Here is a 23,538-nt window from a genome sequence, read left to right as displayed (position 1 = left end):
TTTGAAATACAGTGCTTCAATCGGTATTGCAGAAACGTTTGCCATATTTTATTGTAGGCCCTTGGCACATACATAGTTGTTCTAATAATCGATCCATTGGTCAACTGGCAGTGAATGAAAACCTTCAGAGATGTTGTGTTGTTGAGCTGCATTGGCAGACGTCCTATCAAAACCTTTCTGATTGCATTCTGGATTTGTGCAACCGTTAGCTAGCTCCCTTTGAGTGCCCACGGTATAAAGCATTACAATAACTGATATGTGACAATATTATCCCACCGACCATTACTTTACAGAGCATTAAGACCAGATAGCATTTATATGTTGAATGAAAGCAAGTGACTCGTCCATTATCACACCAAAGGTCCTTACTACATCTTTTGGTGTAGGACGGTCCCCAGTTTGGATTGCCACCACTCAGGGTACCAGATCAAATATACCCCTCCAAACAGAAGTATCCTTCTTGGACCCATCCAGCTCAAGTGAACGGGACCCCCTTCAGTCTGCGACCAATGTTACGTATTCCTCAATGTTCTCTCCAATTATTTGTATATCCTGGACAAATGGCACTACTACTTCTGTGTCATCCACGTATGGCATCAATGCAAAGCTCTCAATGAGTTCCACTGTGGGAGTCATAAGATTGGGTTTAATGTCGACACTCCACAAAAAAGGGAAGAAACTTTATACATGTTGGTATTCCTATAAGCCACTTCACAATGGATTCCCGGTGCATCTAGTTTTCAGAAATATATGGAGTGGTTAGGTTGCCCGAGGTGCTGACCAACCCCGCTCCTAGATACTACAGATATCTACAGTCTTATCTCTCCCCATCAAACATACTCCTTGAGGTTTAGAGTGTGGATTCCTGCTCAAACGCATTGAAAGTCCACCTATGTTTGATAACGCCAAACTTGGAAGACCTTGGGAACACAGAGATGGGTCAAGCCTTGAGAGGGAAAGGATTCTGCATGAGGAAAACTAAAGGAAACCACCATGGTTTGGGGGAAAAATATTACAAATCTGAAAAACACTTTGTTCAGTGTGATCTGCCAGAGAGCAAATCAGAGTGAGCGGGAGATCTTGCTTCAGGCAATAGAAACCTCATGATATGTAGATGTTAAAAATACACATCTCCACTTAAAACAACTGCCATGTTTAGCACGATCTCCTGACCAGCCAGTTAGCCCAAAGGAGGGCTAGCTTGAAGCAGCACCTTCCTTAGATAAAACTGAATTAGCAAACATGCTGTTTTATGCCTTCCTTTATAGTCAAAAGTTTGAGATCTGTCATCAAATGAACAAGCCACCATAAACAGTGATTGTGTCACAATTCCGTGACCTGCACCAAGATTACATAACTTATTCTGCAGATTACATTCCTTACCCACCCATAGTTGTTATTGCTGGAATTCAGACATTGCTGACAGCATTTCCTTGCGGAGGACGAGTGATGTTTATCCAGACTTGGAATGTAGTGTTCATAGTGCAGGGAGAACGTCTTTAAAATCAGGTAGCCAGGCGTTGTTATGTTGGTTTTTTTTTCCAGATAGACATAGACCAACATGAACTCTGTATATTTAGTTCAAACAAAACCGAGTTTTCACAACCTGTGCATTAGTGCTGGCAGTTATAATTTAACAAACGGCATCTGATGCATTTGACAGCTTGGAAAGGATCAATGCCACCTCCACCCAACAACCTTCTCCCGAGGGAAGTTGGTCAGGTAAATTCGAAGTTAGGAGTCATTGTGCCCATCGTTAAGATTTAATTATTTTGGGCTTAGTTTTTGAAAGATTCCACTCAATCATCTGAAGCATGCAGCAGTCCGTAAAGGAGCTAAATAAGCGACATGCATGTAGGTGTGTCAATGACTGCTTCAGCCAGCTCAAAGAATAAAGTGTATATTTTACAATCACACGTTTCTATGTACATTAGCTTTAAAAAAAAAAAAAAAAAAAAAGGTTGTCAAATCACATCTGTCAAAAGCAACACATTTAAGTAGTCCTGCATTTTAGCTAACACCACTGTGCATGCGGAAACTTTTAATAGGCTACCTATAAAAGTAAAGGAGAAACTATAAAGCCCAACAAGTTAAACACTCTTGACTAACACGCTGGAGCTGAACAAAAACTCACATGACGTTGGAATACTTGGCAGCAAGAACAAATTTAAATAAATAAAATGGTCTTGGGGAAAAAAAAAAAAAAAAAAAAAAAAAAAACACACACCACAACACTGGTGATATCAGACAGCAATGAATAACTCTCCATCTGGCCTATACACCGCACTCTGAAATGCTAGACCAAGTTGACCTTTCCATTAAAATAAAGTGCGCTAAATGCTAATTTTTGACTTCTTATGCTGAGATATGGTTGCATACAAAAAGTTGTAGGCTCCAATAGCTGAACCATCTGTAGAAGGTAGTGTGCAACCTGCAGGTCACAGATTCCAATCTCAGTAAGACAGCTGCTGGGTTGATGGTCTTTCTAAGTTATACATTACGTGCAGAAAACTTGTACAACGGATATAAATCTATCAAGTTGGACCCAAGACCTGGTTCCCTAGGGCCAACCCTGCTGCACATGGTCATAGTCTGTGTACAGCAGCCGCTGTTCTCTTGTGGAGGATTGGGCACCAGGTCTGGCTGAACCCCAAGAGTTGTAGCGCACTCCCACCCTGAATAGTGAGGATGACTGCCAGCAGAGGGTTGGGTGCTAGGCATGGCTGCTGGCCAGGTGTCCCTTTGGCTAACCGCACTGTGATTGTTTCAAATTAAAACTGAAAAAAGGACTAAAATTTGCAAGTTATGGTTATGAACCCAATCTCATCTGTTAGTTGATATACAATATTTACATCAGTTTCATTAATGGTGAGGTTATGAGCATTGCATTTGGTAGACGATTTATGGTTTGCGAGGCCGTTGTGCGAGTTATGGATTGGGGCCCTAAACATAACATGCAAGTTTCTAAGAATTTCAAGCTTTTTTGGTCGTGAGCAGCAGGGATTGACACGCAGCCAGATCTTCTTCCAACCTGACACATTTGGCTACGCCCACTTGTGGCTGCTGGCCACGTGCAGCAGTAGTGCAGTAAATACTCTTCCCATTTATGTTTTACAGTATTTGTGAATCCTGCAATAAAAATCTTTTTTATATTTATTTTATTGCCAATAATGTCCCCATAGGGTCCCCTCCCACATGTGCCTTGTGATAAAGGTGGGCTCCTCCAACCCCTTATGTTCTTTTACTTTATCCCCCAAACATGGTGCTTGTTGCACCGTGTTGGGTAACGGAGACCACAACAGAAATTTTTCTGTAATGGCTAGCCAATGAGTGTCTTGTGAATCTGTAATGCATGACGAGAGAAAAAGCTCCCTCATCCAATGCTGTGCCTTACATTATTTAGTTGGAGGATTCACAGAAGATCTGCACATTAATGTTCCAGCTATCCTTAAAGTTTAAATTTTTCAAGGCCATATGAAACTCTTTTTTTAAACTAATTTCTTGACACCTCCTCCTGTATGGTTCACACAAAATCAAGCACAGGTACTCCCTAGAGCAAGGATCCATTCACCTGCTAAATTAAGTGCAATTCCGTTTAGCAGGTTTTTTTCGGTATTAAGGAGCAAACAATCCTATGGGAGTCAAAATGTGACTTGTCCGTTTTAGAAACGCCCTATTTTCGATCACGTTCTTGACATATCTGCATGAAACTTGCCATAAAGAATTCAAAGTGAATGTATTATGGTTCTTTTTTAAAGTTTTGTGTAGCTTCAAACGGTGCCAAAGTTATTAAGAAAACAAAAAATACATTTGCAATGAAAATTCTGACCTAGCCATGTAGCTGCCATCACCATATCTATGACATATATAAACATATTTGTTTGCATAGAAAATCAAGTGATTAGGGGTTCGGAGTTTTCACACTAAGGTATGTCAAATCTTTTGTTACCCTTGACTTTTCCTTAACTTCGGCATGAAGAAGAGGACCCTTTAGTTCACAAGTAAAGTGCTTTGAAAATCTATGAACAAATCTAATGTGCTCAAAATGCACCAGTTGACTGTAAATTGTCAAATCATTTTTCTTTGGAGAGATTCCTCTAAAACAACCTTTAAAGTCGTTTTAAACACCCTCCAACAGTTACTAATATCCCTAAATGTATACTATTCCCACCACGTTCCATGATTTATTTTTCTTGGGAGTGCTGGGGTGGGGCGTGAAATAACTTTTGCCACGTTTCTGCCTTATAAAATAGGCTTTAAATCATACTTAGTACTGACAACTACACGTCCTCTAAAATCCTTAAGAAACCTCCCACTGCCAATAATTTTCCAAATGTCCACCTTTAGTTAACATGATCTTCAAATCCTGGCAGCCCTTTTGACAGTGTTACTGCTTCAATATGCTGAAGACAAATAAGGTGGTAGTATTGACAATAAATGCCACAAAAGATACTTGGGAGAGAACATCCAAGCCGTTCTGTGACAAGAGTTCAAATTCTACTTTTAAAAAAAAAAAAAAATATCAAAAGTTACTGGCCTAAGGTGGTTATTAATGCACTATTTACCAATAGATTTACCCAGACTATTCCTAACCAGATCTATGAAGTATCTGACTTCAAAGACAGTACCAATTGACATATTCCGGAAATGTTGCTTTACTGGGAAATAATACAGAGCTTATGCATTTTGCTGTTTATACATTAAGGATTTTAGTTAAAAAGTACAAACAGAGAACAAGCAAGTCAAAAAGGAAACTGGAGACGGTGCAGTCATTCACAACAGGACTTCCAAGAGACAGAAATCTAGGAAACCTCTGTAAAAAAGTTTGCTACAGACATAGGTTCTGGTTTTGAGCGAAGACTTATTTAACAGAATTTAAATCTGAAGCCTGCAGGAAATCAAATGAAGGGTCTATGCCAGTTTTCTGCACCAATGCCCATAGCGACTATCCCCTGTGATTCACTACATGGGCCTCACCTCTTAACAGTGGAAGTTGCATGACAAAGAAGTTTGCTAAAAACAGTAGAAAAAAAAAAAATCTGCTAAGCTCTCTTTATTCAGTTTTACAAAAATATGTAAGGGCAAAAAGATCTCCCTAGCACAAGGAGACTCAAATTATGTTGCACATCATATTAGGGTAGAGGTAGAACTTGAGCTTGCTGGATGGATAACTGTCTCCTCGCTGGAGCTTAGGTAAAAAAGAAAAAAAAAAGGCAAGATATATTTATATTGAATGCAAAGTAAGGCACCTATTGAGGGAACAACATGAAGTATCAGATGTGGTTGAATATAGGACACGGTGTGAAGCTATTCTTTGTACTGACATCTTTAATAAGAGTGATTGGCCTTGCTGGGTTTTTCAAAAATATGTCAAGGTAGGGCTCATTCTTCATATGTCTTCTCGGATGCGGATGCACTACACTGTCCTGAGGCCTTGATAATAAAGTATAGCAGCTGCTCAAAAACTGCCAAGAAAATTAGGTGATTTTTCCCTGCAGAAGGCATAGGCTGAAATAGCCACTCGGATAAATAGGGCTGTGTAAGTGTTCTATTAAACTGTAACATTCTAAAGTCTGGGAGTATAAGATTACAAATACTCTTAGAAGCTCATGGAGCGAGCAGGGTCATAATCAACTCACCAGAAAAGTCACATGTCTTTAAGGATAGATTATCATTATACAGTGTTAAAGTCGGAAGGCAGTTATTTTGTGATATAGAATCCCACAAATTAACATTGCAGGCCAGGCATTGGCATTTTAGGAAAGGCTATATCTCGTTTTGTCAACTGTATGCGAGAATATATTTGTAAATGCATGACTTTCTATCAATAGTTGCCTTGTGGGAAAGCATACAGTGTGCAATATAGTGTGCTTGAGCTGGTTATGGTGACAAGCCAGTGGCAAACCCTACAGGTAGATTTTCACTACGAAAATCCCCTCTCAGGAGTATTTTGCCAACTGAAATGTTGCTTATATTTATAATTTTCAGACTGTATTCCTGAGGACTACCTTGTGGGAAAGATTTGACAGAATTCGGTAGACCGGAGTATGCTATGGTGAAACTTCAATGATAAAGGGTATAGGTTAATTGGTTTCTTGGGTAAAGATTTGTCAGGTGTCATTGGTCTCCCATGTTTATTATGAAAATTGATAAAAATCCAGTAAGTCTGATCAATTTAATGTGAAAAGTGTTTGTTAAACCAAAAGGCCTCTAAGGGTAGATTACAATTAAACTATGTCAAAAGATGTAGAAAGATTCTGTTACAAGGACTCTAATAAATTAGAAAGATTGGCAATGGTTTTGTTGTTATGACCCCCTCAGACATACACTTGGAGGTGAAGATTTGCAAATATGCTAATGCTTGTGTATTGTTTGCCAACTGCACTTTTGTAAGTATTTGTAATTTTACGAAAGTGTGCTTTATTATTGCCAGCTTATGTGCAATACAGGAGGCTTCAGTTGTTCATCGAGACCAGGCATTGTTAAAGGCAATAGGTTTGACTGAGTCATTGGAAAAAGCAGCTGGATCGGTATCCCCTCCGAGAGGCCTGGTTGTATCCTCGGCCTGGCCCTTGGCCCTTCCAAAAAAAGGAGCCATTGAAAACCACATTTAAACAGATTGAACTTTGAAAAAGTGGCTATGTATTTGCTCAGGTCTGTGACGAAATGGTCGCCAAGCAACTGGCTATTGCCCAAGGTACCAGCATCCGTGGTGCCAACTCTGCGAGTTTGGGATCTATTCGCATGAGAATAGAACTCCGCCTCATGAAATAGTTGCAGGCGACGCTGTCCAGCACAAGCGAAAAACAAGATACTTTTGCTGCTGGGGAAATATAAGAAAGAAATGCAATGAGGCAGTCACCGATTGCAGGTGCATCATTCTTTGGGCACAAACAAGAGCTATAAAAGATGGCAGATTGGGGGCGGTGATCGTTTAAAGCTAGAAAGCACTTGCACTCTCATGCAGTGTCCAATCAAAAGTAACTCAGGTAAAGAGGCTATACTTCAGGGGCAGCATAAACATACAAAAAGGGAAATCCATCAAATAAGAAGCAAAAAAATAATAATAATAATAATGAATGACACAAAAACATCCGATAAAAGCAACAGAAGGACTCCAAACCGACTTTAATTTATTGGTGTAGCCCACAACGGGTATTTCACAACCACACACCTAAAAGACGTCTGGTAGGCGAGACGTAAAAACACAGGTGTCAATAAGGCACACACAGGAAAGTAGGCTGCAACCGGATGTAGTTTATCTTTTTTTGGAATGCATCTTTATTTGCACAGATGTCCATGCCTGGTGTGAACAGTAAAACCAGTCTGTTGCATTCCGATACTTTTCATTTTGCTGTGTTTCCCCAAATGCATACAAATAAAACAAGTGGCGACCTCGGCAGTGCACAACACTCCTGCTTTCTCACTCACTTTTACATATGGGTTATACAAGGACAATCTGAACACACAACAGAAAATGAAGACACACGTATGCGTACAGAAAACTTAGTAGCTATACCATAGTCTTTTGCATTAGGTGGCAATATGATTAGTATGGATAACACCACAAGTCATTCATAGAGCACCATACGGCACTTACCTCATTCACACGTAACTCTTCCAAAGTGGGCACTTCTATGGTCCCAGGCATGGCGGCGGGAATATGCGAACCCCGCCGCCCGTTCGCTTTCAGAAAGGTCTACGAAGCTCCAAAATCACCCGTCTCTCCTTCAAGTCCCCTTCTGCAGAGCAGGCCGCAGAGGTCAAAACGGGAATGCGCATGCGTACAACCTTCTTTCTACATCGAAGTCACTGACACGACTAAAAAAGAAGAAGGACTATAAAAGTAGCCATGGCTATGAAAAGAATAAAAGGACAAACAGTGACGCCGAATCAGCCCTACCTAACTTCGCGGCCATTTTGAACTGGATGACTTTTCTCAAAACAGAATACTATTTTTAGATTTGATGCCAAACTATATGATTTAAATATATATCTCTGGATCGACTGTCAATTTTTTAAAAACGTTTTGGGATTATATTATTTTTTCGAGTTATTGTCTTTCTCTATGAATTAACTACAACATGTAAACACCTAGCATTCACTAGTAATGCAGTGCCAAACGCGTATCCAGGCGTTAGTTCTAGGGCTCTACATTAGAATCGGGTGACCCCAATGTCTTCCACTTCCCAGAGACTGAGAAAGCGGAGTTGGCCCTCATTTACTACCGAGTCAGACGAAAGCAGTCATACAAACCCTTTCATCGAGAGACCCCACCCTTTAGTGATTCATTAGTGGAAGGTAAAACTTCTGATTGGGCCTTGGAGTTGATTGGCTAAAGCCCGTTCCCATGGTTTCACTGAGCGTCGTTTAGTTGGCCAGAGCCAGTTAAATAATGAGCCCGAAGCGACATGGAGCACACCGGGAGCACCTACGTGGGAGATTATTTCCATGAAAGGTATAGATGCAAGAATGGATCTGCTAAGACACACGAGGAGGGCAAGAGATTCATAATATGATGACATGCTCATATACTTCAGGTGTAGTTGAGACGCTTTAAGGCATGGACAAAGTGAGCAATTGCCCAGGGGCCCCAGCTTCCAAGGAGCCCCCTGGTTTCTCTCTATTATACCTCTGAACACCTCTCCTGACTCTGTCTCTCTACCCAGTATCATCCTAAGGGTTTTTAGGGTCCAAGCAAGGCATAGTTCAACTGTTTTCTGTGACCCAGTTAAAGTTTAGCATATAATTCAGTATTGTTTGGCATCATGCTGGCTTGAATTAGCAGGAAATGGGCAATCAAATAAAAAAACAACAACTCTGCACTGGACCCCAAAAAATGTTTTGCCCAGGGACCCCTAAAAACCTTAAAATGACACTGAGACATAGGCGAGCCAGACGCTACAATGACAGACTCAAGCCATGAGCACTCCTACTATGACAGATGTCAATGAATACAGAGCAAAGATAAGGCAACTGTGACAGGTTGATCAAACCATATTACTAAGGGCATAAGGCAGGCACTACCATGACAGGTATAGAAGAAGAAGATGGTGTGCTACTATGGCAGATAATAGAGGAGTGTGGTGTTAGTATGACAAAGGGAGATGATGTGGGTGGAACTATCTTGACAGTTACAGAGGAAGTGAATGTCTATATATAGGTACAGGGCAGGGTTCAAGCACTGTGACAGGTTCAAGTGGAGGGTGTCTGGCTGCTTAATTTGCCGATTTGTAAATAAATATCTACAGAGAGCACCCCAGTTCCCCCAGTGAAGGATCCTTTAGAAATACCTATGCTTACTCACTGCTTTGACAAATAGAAATTACTCTAGCTCCATAACAGTCACTGTTGTGGGAAGGGAAGGCATTAACAGGGGAGGGTGGCACTACACTTATATGTACTAGGTAATATGGGCATTACCTCTACGTCCATCATCCTTGCCCCAGTCCTTAACCATGAGATTTAGTTACCAATCTCAAAACAGGAAACAAACAGGAAATGTTTCAAGCCCCACCCCCTCCACTGGGAAGTACAAGAAGATAGTCCTCCCCCAGTACATCCAGTTATGTTTCCTGTCCTGCGGACTGGGATAGGGAATGCTACGGAGTGTTTGCTGGGCATTTGCTCCCTACATTGTGGGATGATCCTCTCTCCCTGCTGGGCTTGGAGGAGTTCATCTTACCAACTTGGGAACATCGCTGATGGGGAGTGATGGACTGGATCCCCATGCTATGATCAGTTACGTTTTGACAGGTATGGGCCTTTGAGGCCCCTTTTTTCTTCTCTTGCACTTACTTGTTTAAGTGTGTCGGGCTGTGTGCATGGCTGGCGTTGTTTCTTTTTTGGCCCCTCTGTAAGTACTCATACTTTTCACTGGCTGCATGTATTGTTTTTACAGGCGTGCCAGTGGTTACTCCCTGTGCTTGTTTGATGAAGGCTATTCATGGAAGGATGTTTGTACATGCGCGCTGACCGCTTGGGGAGGGCATTGGTTAGAGCTCTACTGTTTTTGTTGCCCTAATCATCCAAGGCGAGCACATTGTTTCCGTTCACCTGTATTTATCCTGCACTTGGTAAGTTACAGTTATGGGAAAGCGTTTGTTAAAGAGGAAGAATGTGTCTACTCTGCCTGTGTCTTCTTCATCCAGTGGGTCTTCTTCTCCTTCACTTTCTAAGAAGAGGAAATCCTCAATAGATGTGAAGTTCATCAGGAAACTACTGATGGAGACACTAGTTTCAATAAAGAAACAGAAAAAGGAGACCAGGCATCATGCAAATGTTGATCGTTTGTACTCTGACTTATCTGACTCTGACCTGTTGTGAGAATATCCCCCTCCTTCTCCTTATCACAAGTGGAAGTATGTTTCGAAGGAGGTGTTGCCTGAGTTGCTTGCCCCCGTTAAGAATAACATGGGGCTTCCTTCTGAGGAAGTGATTGAGACTTCAAGCGATGGTGTTCTGAACCAATGTAAAAAGCCTGTAAATGCGTCCGTTCCTATTTACCAGCATATATGGATGTGGTTCTTAATGAGTGGGAGGACGTGGATAAAATGAATGTTCCTCGCTTTTTGTCCAAGTTGTACCCTTTGAGACGAATGGACGAGGCACTTCCTGACACTGTACGTGTGGACTTAGTGGTGGTGAGTCTTGCGGGTTGTTCTTTGATGTCCGAGGATAGCATTCTCAGGGATCCCACAGATACAAAAGTGGATGGAACTCTGAAGGAGATCTACTCTGGTTCCCACTTGGATCTTCTCAGTGGAATATATGGGGCCTACACAGCACAATCATTATTGTCAGACTTTAAAGAACTTTATCGATCTATGCAGGAAGATGTATCTTGTCCAGAGCTGTTAGAAAACACAGAGAAACAGGCTGAGTTGTTATCTGATATTTCGTTTGATGCGGTCCATATACTTACCTCAACCCACACGCTCAACATCCAACTTTCCTGTTACTGCTCGGGCAGCGTGACTACTCTTAGTTTTACCATTTCATTAAGATCTTTTTTCTCCTACTTAAGCCCACTCAGCTGCCCACTATCTACTACTCTGGCCGCACGGCCCAGCCTTGATGAAGTCACTTGTGTGACGAAACACGTGTTGGCTGTATATCTTTGATGACATCATGATTTCTAATTTCCACAATTAAAGACACCATCTAATAACAAGACTCAAGATTTTCTCTTTACCTCATACTTCTTCATAACCTTCAACGTACCACCAGGGATCCCTTATCCTCACCACATGATTGGACAATATATTCTGTGTGCTGTGGCCAATTTGTTTCAATTTTGTCCTTGGGTACTTTGATACCCGTGATTGTGCCTTCTGGGTAGTAGGGCACTGGGCCAAGCTGCACCAGACTTTGCTTTATCTCACATACCTGTTATTAACCATTGTTGTACTGCCTAGAAGTGCGGCTTCATTCACCCGTACTACCCTAGTGTATCTTTGTATTTTATAAGTATTGGAGCTTCCCCGAATTACTTTGTCAGGAAGAGGTATGACTCTGAAGACACTTCTTATGATGATATATTACCCACGTTTAATCTGGATGCCAGCATAAATTATTAATTAAATACAATTGTAAATATGTGCCTATTTTAGTGAGGTTGTTTTCAGTTATTCCTTCAATACACAATTTCTGTTTTTATACCACTTCCTGTGATATTATTGATGGCAAACATTGTGAACATAATGTAATAATGCCCACATTACTTAACGTTAATATTCATTACTCCTAATCCTACTCATCTTCGACCCAGTCCTTAACCATAGGTCAGTTACCAATCCTAAAACAGGAAACAAAACAGAAAATGCTACAAGCCCCATTCTCTCCCCTGGGAACTACAAGAGCATAGCCTTCCCTAGTACATCCTGTAATACCAAGCCTCTATCAAAAGGCTAATATCATAGGGAAAGAGTATGGGTACGAAGGACTGGGTCGAGGACAAGTAGGACTAAGAGTGATGAAGATTACTCTTAGTATCGGGCATTACCTCTTCATCCCTCATCCTTGCCCCAGTCCTTAACCATGAGGTTATGCCAAAGCAGAGTACAGGCCTTTTGAGAAACCAGGAGAATCAGACATGATGCCACACAAAGTGATTTAATGTCACAACAGCTCCCGGACAGTAACCAGCAACATACAGTTGCCAACCATTAAGTAAACACTTGTTGTAAAACACCAGAGCCAAAATTCTTGCATTCCTGTAACAATTCATGGAATATGTAATGCCTAACAAAAGTGTGCTCCAAAGCCCAAGTTCCAGCTCTACAAAGCTCCCGCAAAGGTACAACTTGCAGTTCAGCCCAAGATGTAGCCAACCCCCTGGTGGAACGGCTCTGCAGACCAACAGGTGGAGTAAGCTCAGAGCCACTATATGCCAAAACAATAGTCTCCTTGATCCAGAGACTCAACTTGATCTTGAATATCTTCTTCCCCTTCCCTGCGATACTAAACATAATAAACAAAGAATTACATTTCCTGTAGTCTTTGGATCTGACAAGGTAAATTAAGAGAGCATGTTTAACAACCAGCAAATGCAATAGAGATTCCTCAGCAGAAGAGGGGTTAGGATAGAAAGTGGGAAACATCAGATCCTGTGAAACTTAGTACTTCTTAGGAAAAAAGGGGGAATCAGGATGAAGAACCACAGAGTCATCAAGAAAAGAGAGAAAGGGAGGATGACAGAGCAAAGCAGATAGCTTACCCAGCGGATGGGCAGAAGTGACAGCTACTAAGATTAAAACCTGAAAAGAAAGGAATTTTAGAGGCACCAAATCCAAAGGTTCAAAAGGGGGGGTTTGCAAGGCTTTCAACACCAAGGGACGGTCCCAAGAAGGGAAAGTAGACTTCACCAAAGGGCAAGAGATAGCAAAGCTCTTGAATAATTTAGCAACTAATTAAACCGTCTCATTGACCAGGTCATGCCTCACGTAGAACACCTTAATTGCATACCATTGGGACTTCAAGGTTGATAGAAAAAGATGCTTATGGAAGACCTTCTAGTGTTTGGAATAGGAAACAAGAGTAAAAGATCCCCTAGATGTCTGAACAACATCAATAATATGATGCGGGAGACCTTGTTCCTCCAGCCTCATCCTTTCAACCTCCAAACCAAGAGTGAAAGCTGATGAAGCTGAGGCTGTGGGCATGACTACAGAGGTCAGAGGAGCAGGGGAGAGGGGAAGGAATCATGGAAGTCCCCATGCCATGCGTCTCAGGAGCAGGAATCAACTGTGCCTGGGCCAATGAGGCACCACCACAATAACTTGGGCCTTCTCCTGCTGAATCCTGCATTAGAGCTTCTGGATCACAGGAGTGAGAGGAAAGGCACAAAGAAGTTTCAGGGGACAAGCCAATATCATTGTAGCCACACCCCAAGTGCCCAACTTGTGGAACCTGGAACAAAACCTCGAGAAGAAGCACACTGTGTCTGGAGACAAAAAGATCCAGAACTGGGAGGCCAAATCTCCTGGTAATGTCCCTGAAAATGGGCCAGTAGGGCACTCCCACAATCACTGGGTCTTCTCCTACTGAATCCTGCACAAGAGCTTCTGGATCACAGGAATGGGAGGAAAGGTAAAAAAAAGTTTCATGGGCCAAGCCAATGTCAGTGCATCAACACCCCAAGCGCCCACCTCCTGGAACCTAGAACAAAACCTCTGAAGAAGTGCACTGTGCCTGGAGACAAAATGATTCAGAACTGGGAAGCCAAATCTCCTACAAATGTCCCTGAGAGTGGTCTTTGTCAGCTGCAAATGCTGGGAAGAGGTAGACTTCAGACTCAATGTGTCTGCCACCACATTGTCCAGACCCCTGATGTAAACAGCTGTCAAAGAGAGGAGATGAGTTTCTGCCCACTGACCAAGCCTGCAGGCCAACTCGTTCAGTGATCGGAAGTGTTACCCCCCTGTTGATTGATATAAGCCACTGTCAATGTTTTGTCTGATCTTATCCAAATGGTTGAAATATCGCAGAGCATGGAATACTGCCATCAGTTCTTTCCAATTCGATGACCTCCATGTTCTGCCGCAGACCATTTTGCCTGAGTTGTGAGGGACCCCAGTGATGCTCCCCAGCCCACAGCGCTCACATCTGTTGTCACCACCACTGGTGGGTGTGGACGCATCACCATTCCCTTGCAAAGATTGTCGTTGACCATCCACCACTGCAGAGTCAGTTTGACATCCATAGAGACAGGAGACAGACAGTTCAGGTCCTTTACAGACAAGCCCCCCTGGGTAATCAGATGGAACAGCAGTGGCCTCATATGAAGTTTCGTCCATGGAACAGTAAAAACAGTTGCCACCATATGACTATGAATCTTCAACCATTGAAACAGGGAGGCTGATTCACTTTCCATGGGGTTCCTTAATAACCCCTGGAGTCTCACCACCCTGTCTGCTGGGAGAAACAGCTTAACCAGCTTGAACTGTGCCCCAATGGACTGAACATCCGAGGAGGGGAGAAGATGACATTTCAGAAGGTTCAGGAGGAATCCATGATGGCTTAGCATAGCAATGATCAGAGAAATATGACGCTTGAGGAGTGAGGGAGATGGAGACTGGACCAACCAATCGTCCAGACAAGGGACCCCCTTGAGATGAAGATGTGCCTCTGAGGGGTGAGGGGGGGGGGCATCTTCGTGAAAGCTGCTGGAGAAGACCTGAGGCCAAATGGAAGCATACTGAACTGCCAATGTTTTCCCCAAAAACAAAACTGGAGGAATTGTTGATGCCCGATGCACATCGGGATGTGTAGGACACATATATCAGAACTTAACGATGACATTCCTTGGGGCAGCATACTCCTATGATTTGACATATTTACTTGGAATATTAATATATATCCTTGCTGACCTCTTGACGGTGGACTTTGTACCTGCCCTCACTACAAGCATAGACTGGGCCTGTATTTGACTTCTGTTCATAAAGTGACTGTTTTCTACCATACATTTTCTATTTCATAGACAATACTGTGAGTTTAACTATACACTTTCTATTATGACATGCTATTCTTCAGGAGCCACGTGTGAGACCTTCAAATAACTTTTATAAGTTGTAATTTATTTTCCATTAGTTGACAACTCTGCATCCCCGGGCTATTTTTTGAGTTTTTTTTGCATATGCCGGTACTCGGTATTCTTTCTCAAGTACATCAGCCCGTGTTTCCTTTTGTGTAGAAACATGGCACACATGATTCAAGTAAAAATCCATGCTGGCGTTGTTGTTTTCCCGAAGGTGAACTCCGCTTGGGGCATTTGTCCGCCATCTATTTTTAGTATGTTTCAGGTCACATGACCTGTTTTTTTCACCAATCGGAACGCTTACCTCAACCCACGCGCTCAACATCCAACTTTCCTGTTACTGCTCGGGCAGCGTGACTACTCTTAGTTTTACCATTTCATTAAGATCATTTTTCTCCTACTTAAGCCCACTCAGCTGCCCACTATCTACTACTCTGGCCGCACGGCCCAGCCTTGATGAAGTCACTTGTGTGACGAAACACGTGTTGGCTGTATATCTTTGATGACATCATGATTTCTAATTTCCACAATTAAAGACACCATCTAATAACAAGACTCAAGATTTTCTCTTTACCTCATACTTCTTCATAACCTTCAACGTACCACCAGGGATCCCTTATCCTCACCACATGATTGGACAATATATTCTGTGTGCTGTGGCTTATTTGTTTCAAGCTCCAATACTGATTAATCATCATTTGAGAAAAAATCAGTAGACACTGGTATGCATTATCTGCCAAAACGTACCGGACTAGTACTGCATTGTGGCATTAGTACAAAAAACAACATACCTTCATTTGAAATATTGTTGATTAAACTCGCCAGCAGCGTATAATTCCCCAACAGTGGGCTAGGCTGTTTTCCAGCACTCCCTACTATAGAAAAAATAAGATACCAATGAAGCTCACCCATCTGGGGATTTCTCTGAAAGCCAGATTTGACTCCGCAAAAGATTATACACTATTCAATTGTAATGCAGGGTATCTGCCACCTATCAGTATTTGTAATGCGAAGCCCCAAAACAGTGAATCTAAAATCCTTCTCTCATCTTGTACTAAGAACTAGGAATCTTTGCCAGAAGAGTCGTGTGTTGCATCCAACCTTCTTGTCTTCCTCAAACTCCTCAAAATCCACATATTCAATTGTCAATTTAACAAATAATTCTATCATGAATGTTCATGATTAATGCCTCTCTACGGTTTGTTAATGATACTACTGCTACTTGTGGCGCGTCCCTACTACCCAGGTTTAGCATCATAAACGTACTGTTACAAATATATAAATATACAACAAATCGAAAATACTGATAATCCCAATTGAGAAGTTGAAAATTAGGTGATATGAGTTACTGATATACGGAATCCAAAAGTAAAATTTGTGTTTTGTTTTCGTACAATCTTTAGTTTTCCGCTAAACTTTCAAAAATAAATGACGTTTAGGTTTAAATGATATATTTATGTTTCTTTTCTATTAAACATCACCGACCGAGAGTGTTTTGGGGGACCTGTCAGAATCACGGTACTATTTATTGCACCTGATAAATGATGAAACAATAGGTGTATTATTGATTGGGTGCAATAAATAACACCTATTACACGTTTTTGGGTAATAACGTGAATCTTGGTGCTTACAACACCAAAATCCGCATGACATGGTAAATGCCTTACACTTTCCCACAGTTAAATTCCAGCAGGTTTGACCTGCCACAATCTAATGAAGGTTGGAATACTTAATACACTCACGTACTGGATCTGGTAAATACCACCCCACGTGGAATTCCAATGACAGCACAAACACGCAGAGGGGGTGCTAAAATTCCGACCATCTTGTGCCATAGAGATTGGTTCAGAAAATGTTTGGCTTCAATTACGAGTTAGGCATAGTGGTAATTACCACATGCCAGGGTAAATAGATCATTAATTTACTGGCCGATTAGATCATATATTACATAATGCATGCAATATCATATCCACATTTTTTTACCACATGTATTTACCATATGAGAGATATAACATGTATGGTAAATAAAACTAGGTTACAAGTATGAGTGGGTTATTGATAACTATTGGAAAAAACCTACTTAAAAACATCCAATCAAAACAAGTTTGTAAACGTTTCTGAAAGTGTAACGAAAATGTAAGGCTGGAAAACAGTACAAAAACCTAAGAACAACACAAGGTTGCACAAAACACAGCACGTGCTGAAAAAATAAAATCTCACACACGCACACCCATGCCTCCCCTCCTCCCAACCCCACTCCCGTCACCCGCACACAGGGACAGCCCTACATAAATAGCCATTCATAGGTGAAAATGCTGTGTGATGCAGACCTGTGTATAATGAGCTGCTGTGGTAGGTGTCCTGTATCAAACCACAATGCCATGATCCTACGGAGGAGCAACGTTGGTTTCACTGTGGTGACACACCACCCACAGCCAATTTGGTTGTTTGGGGAGTAGCAGACAAATCAAGCTTCATCAACAAGGTTACGATGTGTTATGATTCTTGTAGTCCAGTCTGGGTACATGTCAGCAGAGGAGTACCAGTAGGGAGTTGTTAGCCCCTATGGCAGTAGATTAATGGATCAATGTGAATATGCGTAACAAATTACATTGGTTACTCATTACAATGATGATAATGATTCTAACCCAAGTCAATATTTTAATAACCACATCTCCTACCTTGGATCTCACCAACCTTGAGACCTTCATTTATGCCTTCCAGTGCAGACATTTTGAGCATGGACATAACGTTTTCGTCCTACACCTTGAGTAGGAGCTGAAGTAGAGAACCACAACCATTTACCATGCTTGCACTTGTCAACTTGCTCATGCGCCTTACATTTCAAGGTTTTAAACCTGTTCTTGATGTTCCCAACATCTGGTGGATATATTGATATCCCATTGAATTAATCTGTTATCTCCAAAAAGGCATGTTCTTGTTTTCATTGGAGTCATCACCATGATATAGCACATACATCCATGGAGCCTTACCACTTCCTTTGCCAGGATCTGTACATTTGTACTTAATCTCTACCCCTTCTGGTGTCAATGATGGAAGAGTTTGGCAGGTTTCTGCTTGTGATGACTAGATAATGTCAGAGGATGGCAGTGGATTCTGTTTGTCTTGTTTGAAAGAGCTTGGGCCACACAATATGACTACTTGCACACTTCCACATTGTAAGTAGAGGCTGTGTGCTTTGAGGATAAGCTTCATTCCTTGTATATGTTGTTCTGGTTGTTTATATTTTAGCCAGGAATTCATTTTCTCACCCCAGAATATTCCACTGCCTGAAAACAGACACTTCCTAATGTTTTGTGCATCTCCTATTTATCGGGGTGGTATTTACAATCCCAGTAAATAGCATGCATTCATTATTTGCAGTCTACATTTCCTATTGCTTTGGTGTGCTCTGGAATTATCCATAAAGGCGGTAAGTCAATATAAGAATGGGTTCTTGAAGACAATAGCCTGATCATGTGTAAAATGTACTTAGTGATTTTTTTAGGTTGACCTATTTATCACTGCATGGACTAGTCTCTCTCTAGTGAGTGATTGGGGCTTTTTGTTTGGTTAAAAGCTTATCTTGTATTACAGAGAATACAGAAAAATGGAACAAAATATTTATTTGCAGTCACATGTGTGGTGGGACCTAATAAGAATAGTGAATGGGATACATATGCTTGGAAAATTACATTTTACATTATTGTAGACCAGTTAAAAATAGGAAAAATGCAAAATCTAAATTGTTTTCTTTTGTTTTTCTCTGGTAATGTTGCTGTACCTCTTTTGCATGCTCACCCCTATGTTTATGGACTGATGCTGCTGGTTTGCCAACCAGACCTAAGTGCAAGTGTTCTGGCCCTATATAAATTGCATGTCGAATTGGATACACCGAATTGGCAAGGACTGTCCCTAGTATATGGTACCCAAGGGATGTAAGGCAGAGTGTCCACTCAGGGCTGCGGCACTGTTTGTGCCACCCTGTGTGTGACAAGGTAAAAAATAGCTCCCAGCCTATCACTGCAGACGGGAAGTACAGTGTTTACGCTGCCAGTTCACATCAATGGCAAAGCCACCCTATCCCTTAACAAGATATAAAAGTCTCTCCTAAGGAAGTCCTATAGAGCCCTATGGCAGGGAGCTGTATTTTGTTAAGTAGCACGTATATTTTTTTGTCCTAACAGCAATACTTCCAAATTGTTGTTTTTGCCATGGATAAGTTAGTAGCCCCCTTGGCTAACACAGAGTTATCAGTTGGCACCCAACTCGACTAATTCCTGAATGGGACTACCCAACTGGGTCACGTAAGATATCAAATTAATCGTGGCAATGAACCTGACATGATTCCCAAGTCAAATTTTAATACCACAATTAAGGTTTAGCAACTTTTAGAAAGTTGCCACTCTGTACTCCAGATGGTCCAGCGGCCTCACAAAGACCCTGGCACACAGACAACTTTCTAACTGCCTAGGGGGGATGTGTGAAAGACTCCCAGGCCCAGGGACAAAGGCAGTTGCCGCAGAGCAAAATGTAACCTCCTCTCCCATGATGGCCCTGACGGTGTTAGCCCAAAAGGTGAGCTTTAAAGGGGAAGCCACCTTTGTAAGGGAAGAAGCCAACACCCCTGAGCAGGATGCCTTTTGTTTCTGCAGACAAAGTGGAGGGAGGGCCAATGAGGTAAACCTCGCCCCTAACTGGTTTTAGAGTGGGCTTGTAGCCCTCAGTGAGCCACACTTTGGGGGGGGGGCTACAAAGCTCCTGACTACCAGGGAATGTGGCACTCTGCTACAGCCGGATGCCACACATTAAAGGACCTTCATCACTAGTTGGAGAGGACCCTGTAGCCCATTGGCTTGTGACCGCGGTGTCCCCTCAGGGCACTTCCCTGTAATAAATATAGCACACCCGGCACCCTGACCTTCAGATCATGCTGGAATCGCAGAGAGGGCCGAAGAAAGATGCCCTGCTGTTGGAAGGACTGCGCCTTCTGCACTTTAGGCTAGCAAAGTTTGGACTGTGTCTTTGGCTCCTGGCTCAGGGAAAGGTGATTTCCAGCCCCAATCTACAGCAGTGACTCCAAGGATCAGTCGGCTGATCTCCTGGAACGAGCTCCAGGGGAGCAAGAGCCAAAACTGGCAAGTTGGTATCCACTGCACTTCTGCTGCTACCAGTCGCTGGGCACCAAAGAGGACAAATATAAGATAGCCAAAAGTTGCACCCAAGTCTGCCTGACCCAGGAGTACTATCCAAGTCCAGATTTGTTTCACCCAAAAGACACCAGCACCCACCTAAAGATTTTGCTCCAACTGCATTGCAGACTGACCAGTAGCTCAACATTGTCTGGCCTGCTACTGCAACGTAGATGACTTAGAGCAGGGGGTCTTCAAACTGGGCGGGTGGGCCCCCCTAGGGGGGCCTCAAGTGATCCCAGGGAGGGGAGGGGCACCAGGCTCTGGCCAAAAGAAGCATTATGCTGCTAACAAGGCTTTGTTTTAAGCTAAAAAAAACAAGCAGCAGTAAACCGCTCTCTAATGGGCCATCAATAACATGTTTTGTCATTTATATCCAAGCTGGGAGTATGTATCTAAAGGGAAGAGGCTCCAAATACTCTTCAAAACCCTCACCCTCACTTCTAATATTTACACTGTGGATACTTTTACATGTTAGTGAGGCCTGCCTGACCAGAACAGTGTGTTTGGCATCATGTATTTAACTGCATTTTTCAAACAGTATCAGAACTTAACTGCAATATTTAAATATGCCTATACACAATTAAACATTTCCAACTTAATAGAATAATTATGAAAAATTAGGAGGTGGGGCCCAATCCAATTCTTTTCACTGGGAGGGCAACATTAACTGACTTTAAGGGACTCTGATCTCTGTGGCCGAGTTCACCTCACTTCACTTGTGGACTACGGAGCAATCACAAAGGCTCCCCCGTCGACCGCATCCAACCAGAACATCCTTTGAGCATCCTTTGCCTCCATCCCTCAGCATCAGAACCAATCCAATGATGTCTATGGTGGTCGTCCTGTCAAATTTGGATCTTGCCTTAAAAATGCTCTGGTGTCCAGGTGGCTGTTGAAAGTGTCCACTCTGGCCCGATAGACCTCTGTCTTGCTGGAATTGGTTGCCCAGCCTGTGCCAGAGTAGGCAAACTAACTGTTTCAAACTTATCAGAAGTTTCCAAAGTTTATGTTGATCCGTGCTTGTTTGTGGTTGCACTTAAAAGTGATAACATATTCTAAAATCTGTATCTCTGAAATCCTTTGAATGGATTTTGCTCATCAGTGACTCTAAAAGTTAATAAAAATCTAATATATTTTTATAAATTGGTGTCTTCTTTCTTTCATGTGTTTTGACTTTCTTATTTTGTTGTTTGGTGCTGTTAAATGCTTTACGCATAGTTCCTTTGCCAAACCTTGCTGCTCGCAGCCACAGCTACCTAGGGTTGAGCCTAAGGTTAATTAAACAAGGCTGAATAGACACAAGATGGTACTTGTGATTTGAGTGCCCGATAAGACTCTACAGCTATAACATACAGTTCACCCGAATCCTCACAGCTGCTTTGTATTAGGCTTTGTATTTCAATTAATGTAAGGAAAATTTAATATAATTTTGTTACATAGTTGGACTTCAAGGAATAGATTTGAAAGATCTCCTCCCAAAATATAAGGTGGCAGTTTATATCTGTTTAAAGTGTGTGAACTACATCTAGGTGGTGATCACAACATGGAGTAGACATCAAGTCTGACACTAGGAAGGAGAAGCTTATGAACTGATAAAAAGTCATTTAAAAGGTAGAGAATATGGAAGCTAGCAGTCTAGTGCAACTTTGCCAGCTACATAAAAAAACAATAGGGACAAACTCGAGCATCAAACCTGAGTAAGCTTGACTGGCACACACTGAAAACCCCATTGCCTCAAGGAACACAAACAAACATTAGTTCGGCCTAACACATTTGGACTGCCCTTGAGACTTTCACAGCCCGTAGAATGATCCCAATCCCTCTACTGTTTATCTTTTAAAAGCTGACTCTCAATGTGGAATTGCTTCTAAATATTTTTCAATCAGAATAGTATTTTAGATTTGAATATCTTAATAAATCTCTAGAGTGTCAACTGCACATGAGCTTCTCAGAAGCTCAACACCCTTCATTAATTTTTGTAAAGGTCTAACTCACCCAGGGTAAACCCTAATAAAAGCATTCATTCCTTTGGACCCACCAGTTATGTATGTTACAAAATGTGCCCTATTTCACACGTTGATTTACAGATCCAAACAGAATAGATATTTTAATCTACTGAATAGTAGGGGCATGACTCTTGTTGAAATCTGACAGCACATGATCAAGAAAATTGCCATTATAAAGAAGACATTTCATGAAACAGAATTATGTCATTTGGGTGCAACTCATTCACCTATTTTTGCCCAGGATTTACTCTGGGCAGAAAATCTGAAGTCTGTGCGCTCCACTCTGTTGGAGCACATTTCATTCTTTTGTGGTGAAACCTTGCAATGCAATGCCTGAAAACCAGTTCTCGAAGGTTGAATGGTGAGACGGTGCAGCTCCCGCCTTTTGTCTGCTTAGTAGCTTTTCTTTGGTGCCAACACTGTTGGGTGGATGCAGCACAGCTAGTAAAGGACTATGGCATGGATCCTCCAAAAGTTGTGGCCTCCTAGATCAATAAACATCACAGAGGGAATGTATAGTTATGACCGTACTGGCTCATCGAACTCACAGAAACAAGATACAGTTATGGCGTCCCATGCCGGTAGGGCTTACAGCAGCAAGGTGCCTTGTTGAACTTCTGATGATGGCAGCAGTAGCACCAGATCACTGCCCACAGTTTCTGACACCATGCTTGACTTGGTGCAGTTTTCAGGATAGTTGTCAGACAGGAACTGCAGAGAGTGACCGGAGAACCCACGAACGATACAGGTAGCTCCATGATTCATTGTCTGATACATCTGCTTTCTCTAGGTGCTCTATACACCAGGAACATGCTGGAGGTCTACTCCTCAACAGTTTATCCTGCAGGACAAGGCACCCGCCTTCCCTGTCTCTCAGGAGGCAGGTAGGCTTCCAGGCTTCAGGCAGAACCCTCAGCTTTTGCAGTAGAAATGCAGAATTCAGGTGATGTCTGCTTACCTCTGGGAAACTAGCTGCCAGGCATACAAAGAGCTCTGATAACACAGAAGCTCTGCCAGTATCCGTGGAGCTCTCCTTTCCTTAGGAAAGAGGGACTTGGGTCTGAAACAAAGTAGGGTATGTTGGATCCCATTTTCAGGTTTGCCTGCACAGTGCTTGTGAAGTCTATAGTATTTAATATATCTTCAAAGGGACTTGCATCTCGCCTTTACTTCCCATTGGTCTGTGTGCTTCCAGTTTGCTTTTCTCAGTTTCTATTGGTTGTAGCCTGCTCTCCCTTCTGTGTTTCTCTTATCAGTTTTGCGTGGCCTAACTACTCATTCCTATCTTCTTTGGTTGTTG

At 42.2% G+C, this 23,538-nt stretch overlaps 2 protein-coding genes across 2 annotated transcripts in view; one reads left to right on the top strand and one right to left on the bottom strand.

Moving 5' to 3' along the window:
- NDUFA8 (NADH:ubiquinone oxidoreductase subunit A8) overlaps positions 1–7,797 on the bottom strand; it is a 38,003-nt gene extending 30,206 nt beyond the window's left edge. Inside the window, exon 1 of the mRNA XM_069241538.1 lies at positions 7,601–7,797. Within this exon, the coding sequence (XP_069097639.1) occupies positions 7,601–7,651 (51 nt within the window). The 5' untranslated portion in view covers positions 7,652–7,797. The remainder of the gene's footprint in view (positions 1–7,600) is intronic.
- A 497-nt stretch (positions 7,798–8,294) lies between these two features.
- MORN5 (MORN repeat containing 5) overlaps positions 8,295–23,538 on the top strand; it is a 79,096-nt gene continuing 63,852 nt past the window's right edge. Inside the window, exon 1 of the mRNA XM_069241537.1 lies at positions 8,295–8,458. Coding sequence (XP_069097638.1) covers positions 8,412–8,458 — 47 coding nt within the window. The 5' untranslated portion in view covers positions 8,295–8,411. The remainder of the gene's footprint in view (positions 8,459–23,538) is intronic.

This window comes from Pleurodeles waltl, chromosome 6, assembly GCF_031143425.1.
Source record: "Pleurodeles waltl isolate 20211129_DDA chromosome 6, aPleWal1.hap1.20221129, whole genome shotgun sequence".
Classification (NCBI taxonomy): domain Eukaryota; kingdom Metazoa; phylum Chordata; class Amphibia; order Caudata; family Salamandridae; genus Pleurodeles; species Pleurodeles waltl.
Note: the sequence above shows the minus strand (reverse complement) of the source record. Positions and strands in the feature narration are given on the sequence as shown.